Here is an 18,302-nt window from a genome sequence, read left to right as displayed (position 1 = left end):
TTTTAGGTCTTTCCTGACTTCCTTGTAACCCTCAAGCGCCCTCACTGTGTTTTCACATTTTGTCCTAACATAAGCCTTCTTCTTCTTCTTGACCAGGGATTCCACTTCCTTAGTAAACCACGGCTCCCGTGTTCTATATCTTCCTTCCTGCCTGACAGGTACATACTTATCTAGGACACACAGGAGCTTTTTCTTGAATAAGCTCCACATTTTTAATGTGCTCATCCCCTGCAGTTTCCTTCCCCTTTCTACGCTTCCTAAATCTTTCCTAATTGCATCGTAATTTCTCTTCCCCCAGCTGTAACTCTTGCCCAGTGGTATACACCTATCCCTTTCCATCACTAAAGTAAACCTGACAGAATTGTGATCGCTGTCTCCAAAGTGCTCACCTACTTCCAAATCTAACACCTGGCCAGGCTCGTTACCCAGTACTAAATCTAAAGTGGCTTCGCCCCTTGAAGGGCTGTCTACATAATGTGTTAGGAAGCCCTCCTGCACACACTGGACAAAAACTGACCCATCTATAGTACTCGTACTGTAGTGATCCCAGTCAATATTTGGATAGCTGAAATCCCCCATGACAACTACCCTGCCTCTCTCACTCTTATCGAGAATCATCTTTGCTATCCTTTCCTCTACATCTCTGGGACTATTCGGAGATCTATAGAAAACTCCCAGCATGGTGACTTCTCCTTTCCTGTTTCTAACCTCAGCCCATACTCCCTCAGTTAACAAGTCCCCAAACATCCTTTCTACAACTGTAATATTGTCCCTGATCAACAATGCCACACCTCCCCCTCTTTTATCATCTCCTTGTTCTTACTGAAACATCTGAATCCCGGAACCTGAAACAGCCATTCCTGTCCCTGCTCTATCCATGTCTCCGTAATGGCCACAACATTGAAGTCCCAGGTACCAACCCATGCTGCCAGTTCACCCACTTTATTTCGGATGCTCCTCGCGTTGAAGTACACACACTTCAAACCAGGTTCTCGCTTGCCTGGTCTTACAAAACACAAGTTAGGTGTCTGATGGAATCTGATCCACTTGACTAGATGTGTGCAGCTCCAACAGTACCTAAGACATCATGCAGGACAAAGCAGCCCATATGACAGATATACCATCTAACACATTAACATTCACTCCTCTACTGCCAACGTACAACAGCAGTATGTATCACCTATTAGACACAATGCAGTAACTTAGCATTTCAAAATGATTTTACAAATCAGTGACCTCTAACACTTAGAAGGAGAAGGGCAACAGATACAAAGAAAATAACCATCTGCAAGTTCTCCTCCAAACCACTCAACATCCAGGCTGGGGAACTATGTTGGCCATTCCTACACTATTGGGAGAAAGTGAGGACTGCAGATGCTGGAGATCAGAGCTTAAAAATGTGTTGCTGGAAAAGCGCAGCAGGTCAGGCAGCATCAAAGGAGAAGGAGAATCGACGTTTCGGGCATAAGCCCTTCTTCAGGAATGAGGAGGGTGTGCTGTGCCAAGCAGACTAAGATAAAAGGTAGGGAGAAGGGACTTGGGGGAGGGGCGTTGGGAATGCGATAGGTGGAAGGAGGTTAAGGTGAGGGTGACAGGCCGGAGAGGGGGTGGGGGCGGAGAGGTCAGGAAGAAGATTGCAGGTCAAGAAGGCAGTGCTGAGTCTGAGGGCTGGGACTGAGAAAAGGTGGGGGGAGGGGAAATGAGGAAGCTGAAGAAATCCGCATTCATCCCCTGTGACTGGAGGGTTCCTCGGCGGAAGATGAGTCGCTGTTCCTCCAGGCGTCGTGTTGCCATGGTCTGGCAATGGAGGAAGCCAAGGACCTGCATGTCCTTGGCGGAGTGGGAGGGGGAGTTAAAGTGTTCAGCCACGGGGCGGTTGGGTTGGTTGGTGCGGGTGTCCCAGAGGTGTTCTCTGAAACTATTGCTGGGTCAAATTCTTGAAAGTCTCTCCTAACACCCTTGTGGGTGTACCTACACCCCATGACTGCAATAGTTCAAGAAGGCACTTTATCTTCACTGTCTGAATATTGTCATCGCCTATGAATAAATTAAAGAAGGTCACAATTCAAGTACAGGAAAAGTGATTGTCTGTTTACAGAAATCAAACTTTCACCAACAGCATGCAATAATAAATGGCCAGATTAACTATTTTAGGATGTGGGATAAATATTGGACACAGCACCTGCGAAAACTCTCTTTTCAATCCAGGTAGTGCCATGATACCCTAATATCCTCCCAAGATGATAGAAAAAACCTGTAGAACATCTCAGCCAAAGGCCAGCAGCTTTCCCTCACACTGCTCATCCAACAGTGAAGATTCCCTCAGTGTTATCCCTCTTATACATTGTTCTCTCTCAACACTGGATTTGGAATGTCAGCCATACTTTGTGCTCTGGATTTGAATTTAATCTCACAGTCATCTGACTCAAAATGAGAGTGCTATCACTCTTTTAAGATGTTCTTTATAACCTACTTATTTGATCAAGGTTTTAGTCATATCTCTTAACCCCTTTGTGGCCTGATGTCAAATGTTGTTTGATATTACATTGTGATTGTCTTACTAAGTAACATGTACCACAGAAATGTAAGTTATTCTTGTTGAAAACAGGAAATACAGCCACATATTTCCACTATGAAGGTTGTCATCCCCAGATATCCGCCACTAGAAAGATATTCTTTATCATAACTAGGATTCTTTGGAACTTAATGGTGTGGTACAAAACAGTGACATATATAATAAAAGTTGCAGTGATTAACACACCTTCATGAACTCTGACGGCAATTGCCCATTAGGGAATGAAGCTCCCTCACAGTTCAGCTGAATGAAGAATCCTCGGGCAGTACTGAAGCTAGTTTTCAGAGGCAGGTTATATTTTTCTCCCAGCTGTGTTATCATTCCTACTCAGTTTAAAATGAAAAAGTGAAATTATTCATCTTCTATTTACAGATTCATCAAAAAAGATGCCTTCAGCTGAACATAAAATTGATTATAGAAGCAACTCTTGTCTAAAGAAGATGGTGAAATGTCCAGATATCAATTATGATTTAATCTATGTTGTTTTAATTCAGTGGAAGGAATATACCGAATGAAGCAGCAGATAGAAAAAGACCTCCAAATGAAGAATCTTTTTAAAAGTTTTGCATTTCTATAACATCTTTAATACCTGAAAATGTGCCAAAGTTCAATGGCCAATGAAGTGCTTTTAAGATATGGTGAGATATAATGTAGAAAACATGGCGACCAATATTTAGACAGCAAATCCCAACACAGCAACAATGACCCACACACGGCAAACTTTTTCTTTAAGTGACATTGGAACGAGTAGCATAGACATATTTTAGGGAAAGTTAGATAAGCACCTGAGGAAGAAGGAAAGGATATGCTGAAAGGTCTGGATGTAATGTGGGGCGTGCTGAGGAGGTAGTTCATGTGGAGTTTAAACACAAGCATAAATCTGAGGGGCCAAATGGCTTGTTTCTGTGTTGCAATACCAGTATTATTTTACACAATTTATTTCAACTCAGGAATTTTGTAAGACGAGCACAGACATATCAAAATCTCTGGTATTCAGCCAATAATGATTACCTTAGAGATATGTTAACTTCCATTTTGCAAATTGCAAACAAGACCTTGCAAAGTCTTTACTGTTCTTTCAGACTTCACACTATTTCTTGTTAGCACCTTTCTGTTGGAAAATGTTTCTAAGACCAGACAGCTAATGTCTGGGGCCTAAAATTACAGCTCTCTACAACCATATTTTTATGTCGCACAGATTAAACTCAAATCACATCAGTTTTGTACTGCTCTTTACATAATACATCATCTAAACTGAAATGTTAACTCCATTTCTGTCTCTCCACTGATACTTCAGTGAGTTTATATCAAGCCGTTCACAGGTGAAGAAAAACTTAGACTTCACAAGTTTATTTTTGTTGTTAAACCCATTTTCAGCTGAAATAATAATGGCCTGGGCTTTGCAATGTCAATAACGAGAAGCTGTCAGCATTCAGTGTCACTGGCCCACTGAAACTAACTGCAACTTCAGAAGTCTGCACATGTGCAAAATAACATGAGAATCGAGAATGTGCTGTCTTTCACTTAACACTCCACCAGAGGTTGCACTGTCGAAGTCCTCCTCGAATGTAATCCCAAACAACCACTGAACTGATGAAACCTCCCACTTTATGCTGTTAGAATGCTAAAAAGTCACATCTGTTGACTGAAGTCTAAACATGCACTGATAACTGTTAAACACCTCACTGATCTTGAAACCTAAAGTCAAATCTCTCTATAATGATTAAAATATATATAAATAAAATTTTAAAATAATCAATAATTTTGCTAAAATTTGTTTACAATCTTTTAGCATCCATTATGATATAATCAAAATCAGAAGTCTTTTCAATTTCCGAGTTGCTGCGAGTGGGAGTACTTCAATATTATTGGATGTTGACTGAGCTTGATGATATCACTACTCCCTGACTCTGAGAGATCACTTTTGCTTTACTCCAGACTTAAACTGTCATTGGGAAAAAGGAAATACATACCATAGACTGGTAGATGTTTATAAGTTGCTCTTCTTTAAGGACAGTGGTGAGCAACACTGATTTGCCACTGACCACAAAATTAAGTACATCAGGTTACCACTCCTACATATCATATATCGTTGTGGTTCTGTTCGCCGAGCTGGAAATTTTTGTTGCAAACGTTTCGTCCCCTATCTAGGTGACATCCTCAGTGCTTGGGAGCCTCCTGTGAAGCGCTTCTGTGGTGTTTCCTCCGGCATTTATAGTGGCCTGTCCCTGCCACTTACGGTTGTCAGTTTCAGCTGTCCACTGTAGTGGCCGGTATATTGGGTCCAGGTCGATGTGTTTGTTGATGGAGTTTGTGGATGAATACCATGCCTCTAGGAATTCCCTGGCTGTTCTCTGTCTGGCTTGCCCTATGATAGTAATGTTGTCCCAGTCGAATTCATGTTGCTTGTTGCCTGCGTGTGTGGCTACGAAGGAGAGCTGGTCGTGTCGTTTCGTGGCTAGTTGATGTTCATGGATACGGATCGTTAGCTGTCTTCCTGTTTGACCGGAGGAAACACCACAGAAGCGCTTCACAGGAGGCTCCCAAGCACTGAGGATGTCACCTGGACAGGGGACGAAACGTTTGCAACAAAAATTTCCAGCTCGGCGAACAGAACCACAACAACGAGCACCCGAGCTACAAATCTTCACCCAAACTTTGAATATCATATATCCTCATGTTAAAAGTCGAGATTCTAAGATTAAAGTTCTAGCCAAGAAGTGGGGGGGGCTGACGTTTACATTAGTATCATTTTCAGAAAGTTGAACCCATCCTATCCAATAATCATGCTATCGTATAGTTGCCAGATTGGAAACTTTTCATGAAAATACTACCCCTAAAAGTAGAATCAAAGAGCATTTTTGCAATTCTTCACCAACATGAAGAGTTGAACAGTTTTGCACCTGTATAAGCTACGTATACATTCATCCAGCAACACCCATATCCCAAGAGTGAATACAAAAATCATCAGGACGTCAGCAGCAAGCAGGTGGTAAATACAGCCAGTTCTGCTACAACACGTTTCTTCAATGCGAATTGGCTTTAAAGCGACTGAAGAATTTAGACCGTTATTTGTAGAACTTTCCTAACCTGTATCAGCTATAATGTGATTTCAGCCCCAATGGTGCGGATTTTGCACGATTTTCTTATAACGCAAGATCACATGAGATCACGTCATATCAGACCGACTGCAGAAAGATTTTAGATTTTTTTAGTCAAAAGTCAGGGATTGACTTTTACATGAGATCAATGATTACTTGGGTATATAAGGTGCTTCTAACGGAAAATTAAAATAAAAATTGTATTACTTTGTCCTATTGCAGCAACTGGTTCATAGAAGATTTACTGTTTGTAATTATGCAAATATTATTTGACTGAATTTATAGCTTCACAATCTTAAAGTGGAAATCCAACCCAGTTTAACAAATTAAATTTGTTTATGAACAGTTCCACCTTCACTTGTCAGGCACAGCATTATCAAAATATGGAAACAATACCTGCTACATCATCAACAATCTCTGTGTATGTGCGCCGAGCGATATCAAGGAACTCGTTGATATTTGGTCTGACAGCATAGCATTTCTGTGTCCTCATGTTCAAACAGCCTTTCATGTACCTGGTATCATCGTTAATTACAGTTTTGATTTGCTCTAAAATGAGGTTGAATCTGTAATTTTCAATGCAATACATTAATCAAAATATACATTTTAAGAATTGAAAACTTTAATCAAAGAAAGCTGTAAAATAATACTCAGCCCTCAATGAACTTTCTGAACTTGGGACAAAATATGAAAAGCATAAAAGTTATGTTACATCATTCCAAGTCACTGATCAGAAGCCACCTGAAGTAATGTGTTCAAGTCTGAGCACACTCAAGTTGTCAAGTCTTCCAAGGTGGTTGTGAATTAAATTAAGAAATGAAAACTACCATCAAGAATGGTCTCCCATTAAGCAAGTTCTAATTAGCTCTGAGATAAGCTGCAGCTGTCTAAAGGTCAGTAGCATGTTCACAAACAAAATAACTTGGGAGGATTTGTGGTTCCATTTCAATTTATGTTTTATTTTGAACTTCTATAAGCTGGGATTCTCGGGATGCCAGAAATGCTACATATTAAAGGAGGTGAGAAAAGCTGGATCCATGAGGTAACTTCCTTTAGTGCCACGCATTTGGGTCAGCAGGAGCAGGAAGAGTACCCATCAGCCTGAACCTGGCCAATCATATAATGGTAAACGACTGACACCCCTGCCCTTCACCCTATCACTACCACCACACTCCCTCCCATTGCAATTGCTGGGGAATGTTGTTCAGTTTCATCACGTGCAAGTCCTCCACCAAACAAACTCTCTTCTCAGATCTGAGTTGTCAGTTTAATGCTTATAAACCTGGTTAAGTCATTGATCTAATTTAATCAACTTGATTATGCAGTTTTTAATGAATTAACTACTACACAAACCTCTTCATCCACTCTTGGCTTACCTACTATCTTCCAGTGAACTGCAATAAGCCTTTAGTAATGGTGTCTTGCAAGTTTTCAGCGTTCCCTGTAGAACACAAGCAATGATTGTGAATACATTTAAAAACTTTAGAAAAATCATTCTTCCCCATTCCTAAGAGACAGTTGGCTGATTTTAATGAAGAGAAACTTTGACACGTCAAATTTGATTCTTGCCTCATTCACAACATCTTTCATGTTCCTACTATAAGGTTGCTTAGTTCAAAAACTAATGCTTCAGTATATTAGTTTTTCTCTTCAATCTCTAAAGGAAATATCCATTTACTCCTCTTACCATCATCTCTCACCATTTAAATTAGTGAAGGGATTCAACACAGTAGAAATAGAGAATTTTATTACTTGTGTGGGAGATTCAAAAATAAGGATGGGGGGAGTCACAGTGCTAAGAAAGGAAGATTACAGTCAGCAGAAGGCAACACCTTCACCCCCACCCCACCATTACACTATTAATTCCATGTTATTAAATCCACATAGCTCTTCCTTGAAGCTGTTCTCTCCTTTGATACGCTGTAACTAAAAAGCTGAAAATTAAACATTTCTAACAACAGCTTCCACATGGGGCGGCATGGTGGCACAGTGGTTAGCACTGCTGCCTCATAGTGCCAGAAACCCGGGTTCAATTCCCATCTCAGACAACTGACTGTGTGGAGTTTGCACATTCTCCCCGTGTCTGCACAGGTTTCCTCTGGGTGCTCTGGTTTCCTCCCACAGTCCAAAAACGTGCAGGTTAGGTGCATTGCCCCTAGCGTTAGGTGTAGGGGAATGGGTCTAGGTGGGTTGCGCTTTGATGTGGACTTGTTGGGCCGAAGGGCCTGTTTCCACACTGTAAGTAATCTAATTGCACCCAACAATCTGCTCTGAAACCTCTACCCACATTTTGACACCTGTGACAGATTCTACCATAATAAAAGAAACAATCCACACTATTTAAAAACAATCAGCACCATTATAACTAGAACAACATGTTTTTTTTCAGACAAACAGTATTTCCCAAAGTTAACCCATCCACTAAAACGTTTCAGAAAGCCGAACTTGGTCAAAGTTTTTCCTTGGGCTATAACAAATCTCTCTACCAGCTTTTATTGAAATCTGTTCACTACTTTCTCAAATATTTGTTTACAAACAGTTAATAAAAAAACCTTACTTTTTAATGGACAAAGTGAGGACTGCAGATGCTGGAGATCAGAATCAAAAAGTATGGCACTGGAAAAGCACAGCTGGTTAGACAGCATCCGATGAGCAGGAGCGTCGATGTTTTGGGCATAAGCCCTTCATCAGGGCTCCACGGATGCTGCCTGACCTGCTATGCTTTTCCAGCACCACACTTTTTGACTCTTACTTTTTAATGGGTATGGACCAAGGACTATGTTCTTGGCGTACTCTGAGTTTAGCACATGCATAAAATAAGATAGATTATACACACTCAGCTCAATTTTCCCAATTCTTGGCAACTTCAGAAATTGTGTAGGGCTCAGCCATCTCCAGAGTGGTGCACCTATGTGGTGGTGGTGAGACAAAATGGTCATAAAAGGAAAGTTCTGGGACTGGTTAGTGAGTCAGATGAAGAAGAGGAGAAGGATAGGCTTCATGCAGAAAAAGTGCTCTAGTTAGTTATGCTGATGAGAAAGTAGTTGAACGCTTCTGGACCTGTATATCCAGGACACAAGAAGTCCCAGGAACCATTTGATTGTGCTTTTTGCAGTTCAGACACAAGAAAGGTCCTGGTCCTGGAGAATAGACAACATACACATGAACAGTCAAAATAGGAGCACAAGGAGACAATTTGGCCCCTAAACTCTGCTCAGCCATTCAGTAAGATTATGTTTGATCTATCTGTGTTTTTAATTCCACATTCCATCTCCCCTAATAATCTGTGATTCCCATGCCTAAAAAGAATCTATCTGCACTCCTCTGCTGCCCAAGCTATCCTCACTTTGAACAACTTCTCCTTTAACTCCTCTCACTTTCTTCAGATCAAAGGTGTGGCCATGGGTACCTGCATAGACTGCAAATATGCCTGTCTCTTTGTAGGATACATGGAACATTCCTTGTTCAAATCCTAATTGGGTCCCTCTCCACAACTCTTTCTTCTATATATATTGATGACATCATTGATTCTGCTTCCATCTCTTGCTTGGAATTGGAAAAAATGTATTAATTTTGCTTCCAATTTCCACCCTGCTCGCAACTGCTCCGGTCCATCTCTGACTCCTCTATTCCCTTCCTCAACATCTGTTTCTACCCTGGGCTCAGGCTGGCCACCAATAACCATTACAAACATAATCTCCCACAATTATACGGACTATACATCCTCACACCCTGCTTCCTGTCAGCACTTCATCCCATTCTCTCAATTTCGCCACTTGACTATATCTGTTTTGAGATGCCATCTTCTGCAAGCAATGTCCACTTTTCTCGTCAACTGAAAATACTCTGCTACCGTGATTGACAGGACACTGAGCAGTGTACAACCCATTTCCCACATTTCACCCCTCACCTCTTCTGATCCCTCCCATGATAAGGTCCTCCTGGTCCTCAATTTCCACCCCATCCAAAGATTCAAACGCCTCCATTTCCTCCAATGAGATGCCATTAGCAGATGTATATTCCATCCCCTCACTTGTCAGTATTCTGTAGGGACTGTTCCCTCTGGGACACCCTGGTCTACTCTTATTCCACTCCCAACACCTCTCCAAACCCCACAACACCTCCCCACACAATCACAGAAAGTACTTGTTTACCTCTTCCCTCTTTGAGGAGAAAGTGAGGACTGCAGATGCTGGAGATCAGAGCTGAAAATGTGTTGCTGGAAAAGCGCAGCAGGTCAGGCAGCATCCAGGGAACAGGAGAATCGACGTTTCGGGCATTAGCCCTTCTTCAGGAAGAAGCCATTCCTGAAGAAGGGCTTATGCCCGAAACGTCGATTCTCCTGTTCCCTGGATGCTGCCTGACCTGCTGTGCTTTTCCAGCAACACATTTTCAGCTACCTCTTCCCTCTTACCTATCCAAGGCTCCAGCCACATCTTTCAGATGAAGCAGTGATTTACCTGCACTCACTCAATCTAGACTACTATATTCACTGCTCACAATGCTGTTTCTTCGACATTGGGAAGATGGAAAACAGACTGGGTGACTGCTTTGCTGAAAACTTATGTTCTGTCTGCAAAAACGACCCCAAGATTACAATTACCTGCCACTTTAACAAACCATCATGTTCCCATGCCAATATTTCTATCTCAGGCTTGTTGCAGTGTTCCAGACAGGCTCAGTGCAAGCTTGTAGAATAGCATCTCATTGTACCCTCATGGACCCTGCAGTTTTCAGAACTCAAAATCGAGTTCAATAGTTTTAGAGCCTGAACACTTCTTTCCTTGTCTTTTATCCACCCCCACACCCCAGGTCTCGTCATAACATAGTTTGCTTTCAGCACTGGCAACTCATCTGCATCTACTCACAGTCCCCAAATTCACCTATCTAGCATTTCTTCCTCCTTGATTTGCCATCAAAAAACTTTCTCTCTGGGCTCCACTGCCACTTATCAACTCACTCCTCCTATGCCACACACTCCACTTATCAGTTCCGAAGAAGGAGCACCGAGCTTGTCATGTAAACTCTGTTTTCGTCTCCACTAATACTGCCAAACCTGTGGGGTTTTCCCAGCAATTTCTGCTTTATTTTCAGACATTCAGACGCCACAGTTTTTTGTTTTATTATATAAGAATCTTGCTAATGCTACATTGAAAAAACTTAATTACTCCAGCACCTCCACCTTCTGAGGCAGAGAGTTCCCTGCTATAGAAAGAAGTTGTTAAACTTGAATGGGTTCAGAAAAGATTTACAAGTATGTTGCCAGAATTGGAGGAATTGAGCTGTAGGGAGAGTCTGAATAGGCTGGGGCTTTTCTGTCTGGAGTGTCAGAGGCTGAGGGGTGACCTTATCGAGGTTTATAGAATCACGTGGGGCATAATTACAGTGAAAAGCCAAGGTCTTTTTTCAAGGGTAGGGCAGTCTAAAACTAGAGATTATAGGCTTAAGAGGGGAAAAAATTCAAAAGGGACCTTAGGGGAAACTTTTAAACGTAAAGGATGGTGCGTGTATGGAATGAGCTGCGAGAGGAGGTAGTGGAGACAGGCCCAATTACAACATTTAAAAGGCATCTGGATGGGTACGTGAATAGGCAGGGTTTAGAGAAATATAGGCCAAATGGGACTAGATTGACTAAGGATATCTGGTCAGTGTGGACAAGTTGGACCGAAGGGTCTGTTTCAGTGCTGTATAACTCTGACTTATGAACTCAGAGAAAAATTTCTTCTCATTTATCACCTAAAATAGCAACACTTAATTTTAACACAATGCCCACTAGTTCTTGACTCAACTACAAGAGGAAACAATCTTTCCGTGTCTATCTTGTCAAGATCAGTCAGAGTCTTATATACTTCAATTGAGTCACCCTCACTCTTTTAAATTCCAATGGAAATAAGCTAGGACAGTCCAACCAATGTTAATAAGATAATCCGCTCATAGGGGTAGGCCATTTAGGACAGAGATGAGGAGAAACTTCTTGACCCAGAGACTGGTGGGTGTGTGGAATGCTCTGCCCCAGAAGGCAGTGGAGGCCCAGTCTCTGGATTCGTTTAAGAAAGAGTTGGATAGAGCTTTTTAGATTAGATTAGATTAGATTAATTACTTACAGTGTGGAAACAGGCTCTTCGGCCCAACAACTCCACACCGCCCCGCCGAAGCGCAACCCACCCATTCCCCTACATTTACCCCTTACCTAACACTACGGGCAATTTAGCATGGCCAATTCACCTGACCTGCACATCTTTGGACTGTGGGCATGATCATAATGATTGGTGGTGCAGGCTCGAAGGGCAGAATGGCCTACTCCTGCACCTATTGTTTATTGTCTATTCTAGGGATCAATCTAGAAAACCTCCTCTGAACCACCTGTACATCCTTCCACAAGGAGACCAAACTGAATATGGTATTTGCGATGTGGTCTCACCAGTGCAATGTATAACTGAAGCATAACATCTTTATTGTTATGTTCAATTCCTCTCATAATAAAGGATAACACTTCATTAGTGTTCTGGATTACATACTGGACCTGCATACTAACATTTTGTGACTCATACCTTAGAACACCTAAATCCTTCTGCACTCCAGTAATCCACAGCCATTCTCCATTTAATTAATACTCTGCTTACTCCTTCTTCCATGCAAAACAGAGAACTACATCACATTCCTCAATTACAATCCATCTGCCATATTTTAATTCACTTCCTCAACCTATAATTCTTCTGCAAATGTTTCCACACTCCATTGGTTTATTTAAATTTAGCTACCAGACCTTCACTCCCCTCATTTAAATCATGATGTAAATTGCAAAATGTTGCAGTCCCAGTGCAGAACCCGGTGGGTCTCCAATCATCATATTCTGTCAATCAGACAAAAACATGTTTATGAACACTGTTTCTGCAAGCCAGCTAATCTTCTATCCATACTATGTTATCCTCTATATAGTGAGCTTTTAAATTCTGCAATAAAATTTGATGTGGCACCTTATCAATTATCTTCTGGAAATTTGAGTGTAGTACATATATCAGGCTCTCTCTTTTACCCACTTTACTTGAAAATCTATAGATACAGGCTAAAGGATGAGAATACACAAAAGGGCTAGGCCAGTGATGCAGGGCGTGAGTAGGGACTGACAGGTCACACAAACAGCAAAAATGAAGAAGGCCTTGGGTAAAATGCAAATATGCCTGTTTATGAACTATGGGCAATCAGTAAACTAACACTAGGACATCTGGTCGGCATACAGTGTGAATTGACCAGATAAGGAGTTTAATACGTGACCTGTCGTATATAACATCTGGAAACTTATGGGACTTTGTAGAGTTAACCTTAGACTGATAAGGTTGACTCTCCTTGCATTTATTCAAATAAAATGATTATTTTCTCTATCGGATTCTCCTGGCAGCTTGTCAAATTGAATGATAACATATCAGTAAGATCTCATGTCACATTCCTGGAACTCAGGTGAGTACATTCTCATTTGTCACCCATAGCTAGGTCAGAGAGCCAAACTGACATGGCCGAGATCTAAAGAACCTGAATGAGGACTCAAGACAGTGAGTGCCAGGTGAAAATGCAAAACAATGCTAATGAGATGGGAAAGCTAAAGCAGGTCAGACTCCTGTGAACATATGGAGGAAAAGGTGTGCTGAAAGACAGTGCAAAGCAGGCCAAAGTCTGAAGCAAAATCATAAAAGATGTTTCCAGCAGAGAAATCAGCAAAGTTTAAAATGGAATTTATTTAAATAGCTCAAATAAAATGACATGCATATTGAAGTATACATGACCACAAATCGTATGTATTTTGTTTTTTGGAAGGCATCCTGACAAAAAGACATTAAAGACAAGGGATTTTAAAAAATATTGAATGCACACACAAACAACAATACACAAAAGTAGTTTCTATGGAAACAACAAGTTTAAAAAAAGAGGAAATTTAAAATGAAAGTAAACCTGTTAATTCAACAACACTGTTATTTGAATTTGAATTAAAACTTGAGATGTGGAAATTCTAAAGGAATTCGGTAAATTACTTGAGAAGACTAAAGTACCTAAGTGTGAAGAATGAAAAGCAGAAGTGTATGGAATTAAACTGAATGAGAATATTTTAAGAATATGTTTGGGTGGTAAAGGTTGTTGTAGAGTCATAAGAGTATGACAGCACATTAACAAATCCTTTGGTCCAACCAGAACATGCTGAACATAATCCTAAACTAAACTAGTCCCACCTGCCTGCTCCTGGCCCATACACCTCCAAATCTTTCCTATTTGTACACTGAAATTGTACCCATATCCTCAGGAGGTACAGTACACACACAAACCACCCTGTGTGTAAATATTTGCCTCTCATGTCTTTTTTAAATCTCTCTCCTCTCACCTTAAAAATGTGCTCACTAGTCGTGAAATCCCCCATCCTAAGGAAAAGATAACTATTAACTCTACCTATACCTCTCATTATTTTATAAACTTTTAGCAGGTCGTCTCTCAAACTTCAGCTTAATAATATCCTTCTGAACCCTCTCAAGCTTAATAATATCTTTCCTATAACTGGGTGACCAAACTTGACACAGTATTCCAGAAAAGGCATCACCAATGTCCTGTACACACCTCAATATGACTTTCCAACTCCTATACTCAAAGGACTGTGCAATAAAGGCAAGCATGCCAAATGCCTTTTTAATCACCTGCACCCCTAGATCCCTCTGTTCTACCTAAGGCCCAACCATTAATTGTATAAGCTCTAGCCTTGTTTTACGAGTCTGCAATAGCTTGCATTTATTCAGATTGAACTCCATCCGCCATTTTTCAGCCCATTGATCCATTTGATCAAGATCCCTTTGTAACCTTAGAAAACCTTCTTAACTGTCTACTATGCTGCCAATTTTGATGTTGTCCACAAACTTACTAATCATGCCTTCGATATTCTCATCTAAATCATTTATATAAATGACAATAAGAGGATCCAGAACTGACCCCTGTGGAACACCGCTGGTGATAGGTCTCCAGTCCCGAAAATCAACATTGCTTCAGTATTCACTAGTGAGAGTGATTTTGTCATTCAAGAGGACAGCACGAAACATACTGATATGCTTGACAGGGTTGATGTTAAGGAGGATGTGTTGAAGGTCTCGAAAAATATGAGGATAGATAAGTCTCCTAAGCTAGACGGGATGTACACAAGGTTACTATGAGGGAAAAGATTGCTGCGCCTTTGACCATGATCTTTGCATCATCACTGTCCACCATAGTACCAGATGATAGGAGAGTGGCAAATGTTATTCCCTTCTTTAACAAAGGGAATAACCCTGGGAATTAGAGACCAGTCAGTCTTACATCAGTGATGGACAAATTGTTGGAGAGGATTCTGAGAGACAGGATTTATGATTCTTTGGAAAATCATAGTTTGATTAGAGATAGTCAGCATGGCTTTGTGAGGGGCAGGTCATGCCTCACAAGCTTTATTGAATTCTTTCAAGATGTGACAAAATACATTGATGAAGGTAGAGAAGTGGATGCGGTGTATATGGATTTTAGCAAGGTGTTTGATGAGGTTCCCCATGGTAGGCTCATTCACAAAGTAAGGAGGCATGGGATACAGGGAAATTTAGATGTCTGGAAACAGAATTGGCGGGCCCAAAGAAGACTAAGGGTGGTAGTAGATGGAAAATATTCAGCCTGGAGTTCGGTGACCAGTAGTGTTCCACAGTGATCGGTTCTGGGACCTCTGTTCCTTGTGATTTTTATAAATGACTTGGATGAGGAAGTGGAAAGATGGGTTAGTAAGTTTGCCAATGACACGAAGGTTGGTGAAGTTGTGCATAGTCTGGAGGGCTGTTGTAGGTTACAACGGGACATTGACAGGATGCAAAGCTGGGCTGGGAAGTGGCAGACTGAGTTCAACCTGGAAAAATGTGAAGTGATTCATTTTAGAAGGTCAAATGTGAATGCAGAACACAGGCTTAAAGGCAGGATTCTTGGCAGTGGAGGAACAGAGGGATCTTGGGGTCCACATCCTTCAATCCCTCAAAGTTGCCACCCAAGTTAATAGGGTAGTTAAGAAGGATATGGTGTGTTGGCTTTCGTTAGCAGGGAGATTGAGTTTAAGAGCTGCGAGGTTATACTGCAGCTTTATAGAGCCCTGGTTAGACCACACTTGGAATACTGTGTTCAGTTCTGGTCGCCTCATTATACGTATGATGTGGAAGCTTTAGAGAGGAGATTTACCAGGATGCTGCCTGGACTGGAAGGCATGTCTTATGAAGAAAGGTTGAGGGAGTTAGGGCTTTTCTTACTGGAGTGAAGGAAGATGAGAGGTGGCTTGATAATGGTGTACAGAATGATAAGTGGCATAGATAAAGTGGATAGCCAGAGGCTTTTTCCCAGGGTGGAGACGGCTATCACAGGGGGCATAATTTTAAGGTGATGAGGAAGTATAGGGGAGATGTCAGAGGTAGGTTCTTTACACAGAGCGCAGTGGGTGCATGGTAATACAGTCAGATACATTATGGGTAGGCACATGGATGTTAGTAAAATGAAAGGTATGTAGGTTAGTTTGATCTTAGAGTAGCATAAAAGGTCAGCATAACATCGAGCGCTGAGGGGTCTGTACTGTTTTATGTTCTGTATTCTAACTCTCCACCATCACTTTCTGTCTTCTGCCATTAAGCCAATTATGTAACTACATGGCAAACTCACCCTGAATCCCATGTGACCTAATTTTACTAATTAGTTTACCATGCAGAACTTTGTCAAAGGCCTTACTAAAATCCTAATAAACAACATCTACAACACTGCATTTATTAATCTTTTCCTCAAAAAACTCAAGTATGTGAGACATGATTTTCCTCACACAAAACCATGCTACACTATCCCTAATCAATGTTTGCCTCTCTAAATGTGCAGAAATGCTATCTTTTATAATCACCTCCAATAATTTACCCACAACCAAAGACAGACTCAGGTCTGATTCCCCAGTTTCTCCTTACAACCTCCAGTCATCAGGCACCTCACCCGTATTTTTAGATGATGTAAATATTTCTGCAAGGGGTCTCGCTATTTCCTCCCTTATTTCCCAAAATGTGCTAGGATACATTAGGTAAGTTTCTGGAGATTCATCCACCTTTGTATTCTCTAAGGCCTCCTGAACCTCCTCTTCTGTAATGTGAAATGTTTTTAAAACATCAAAGTTTATTTCTCTACATTCTCTATACTCCATTTCCTTTTCCACAGTAAAAACTCTTGCAAAATATTCATTTAATATCTTCCCCCGTCTCCTGGGGTTCAACACAAGGACAACCTCCTCAATCTTAAAGAAGCCCTACCCTCTCTCTAGTTACTCTCTTGCTCTTAATGTACAGTATTTGAGAATCTCTTTGCATTATCCTTAACCTTTTCTGCCAATGCTGTCTCATATTCCATCTTTGCTTTCTGATTTCTTTCTTAAGAATGCTCCTACACTCTTTATATTGATTCAGAAATTCAATTGAACCAAGTTGTCTATATCTGAAAAGGTTCTTTTAATCTTGACACTTCATCATCTATTGTTACTTAATCTTACCAGCCTTACCCTTTACTCTAACAGGATCATAATGCCTCTGAACTCTCATCATCACACTCTTGAATGCCTCCCACTTGTTAATGTTCTTTTACCTGTGAACAGTTTACTTCAATCAACTTTTGAAAGTTCTTGTCTCATAGCCATTAAAATTTGCCTGATTCCAGTTAAAAACTGTAACTTTTATGGAAAGCTTATCATTTTCCACAACCATTTTGAAACTACTAGAATTATGATTGCTAGAATTTTACTTCAGTTGCTGACCCTGCTGTATTGCCCAAAATAAGATCCAATTTTGTTCCGTCTCTAATAGGAATATCCACAAATTGACAAAAATTTTCTTGAACACATTTCACAAATTCTTCACCATCCAAACCTTTAACACTACAGTAGCCACATTCAATGTTTGGAAACATTCCCCATTATTACAACCTTATTATGCTTACATATATCTGAGATCTCCCTACATGTTTGTTTCCCAATTTCTCTCTTACTATTGGAGGCCGTATAGCATAATGCCATTAAGATGATCTTTCCTTTCTTATTTCTACCCATATATTTTCACTGGATGATTTTTCAAGATATCTTTTCTAGTAACAGCAGTAATGTATTCCTTAATCAAAAATGCCAACCCCACCTCCTTTCTTATCCTTCTATAGCTTATAAAACCTGGAACATTGAGCTGCCAGTCTTGTCCATCTCTCAGCAAAGTTTCTGTAATAGCTGTGACGTTTCACAGCAGAGAGCGGCGCGAGCTGGGCGGAAGTGAGGTTGGAGCGCAGAGCTGGTCGGGAAGGTAAGTGATTGATATTTGAGTGGGTGTGTTCTAGACCCCAGGCCCTACATAGTAGGGCCTCCCTCCCATCCTCCTCCTCTAACCTAATTCTAAAGTCTACAGGTAAGCTACTCAGTGTTCTTGCTTTGGAGACGAAGTGTAGAGTAATGGCAGCGCAGGCAGTGGAATGTTCCTCCTGCAGGATGTTCGAGGTAGGGGTGACCACCGATACTCCTGCCGACTTCATCTGCAGGAAATGCAGTCAGATCCTGCTCCTCACAGAACGAGTTAGGGAACTGGAAC

At 41.1% G+C, this 18,302-nt stretch overlaps 1 protein-coding gene across 1 annotated transcript in view; it reads right to left on the bottom strand.

The window, feature by feature from the left end:
- Positions 1-18,302, bottom strand: part of msh4 (mutS homolog 4) — a 130,777-nt gene that overhangs the window by 41,558 nt on the left and 70,917 nt on the right. Inside the window, exons 10-12 of the mRNA XM_043700068.1 lie at positions 7,053-7,117; positions 6,073-6,242; positions 2,762-2,898 (exon numbers count right to left, since the gene is read on the bottom strand). Coding sequence (XP_043556003.1) covers positions 2,762-2,898; positions 6,073-6,242; positions 7,053-7,117 — 372 coding nt within the window. The remainder of the gene's footprint in view (positions 1-2,761; positions 2,899-6,072; positions 6,243-7,052; positions 7,118-18,302) is intronic.

This window comes from Chiloscyllium plagiosum, chromosome 11 (genome assembly GCF_004010195.1).
Source record: "Chiloscyllium plagiosum isolate BGI_BamShark_2017 chromosome 11, ASM401019v2, whole genome shotgun sequence".
Taxonomy (NCBI): domain Eukaryota; kingdom Metazoa; phylum Chordata; class Chondrichthyes; order Orectolobiformes; family Hemiscylliidae; genus Chiloscyllium; species Chiloscyllium plagiosum.
The sequence above is the reverse complement of the archived record's forward strand: the minus strand, read 5'-3'. Positions and strand labels throughout refer to the sequence as shown.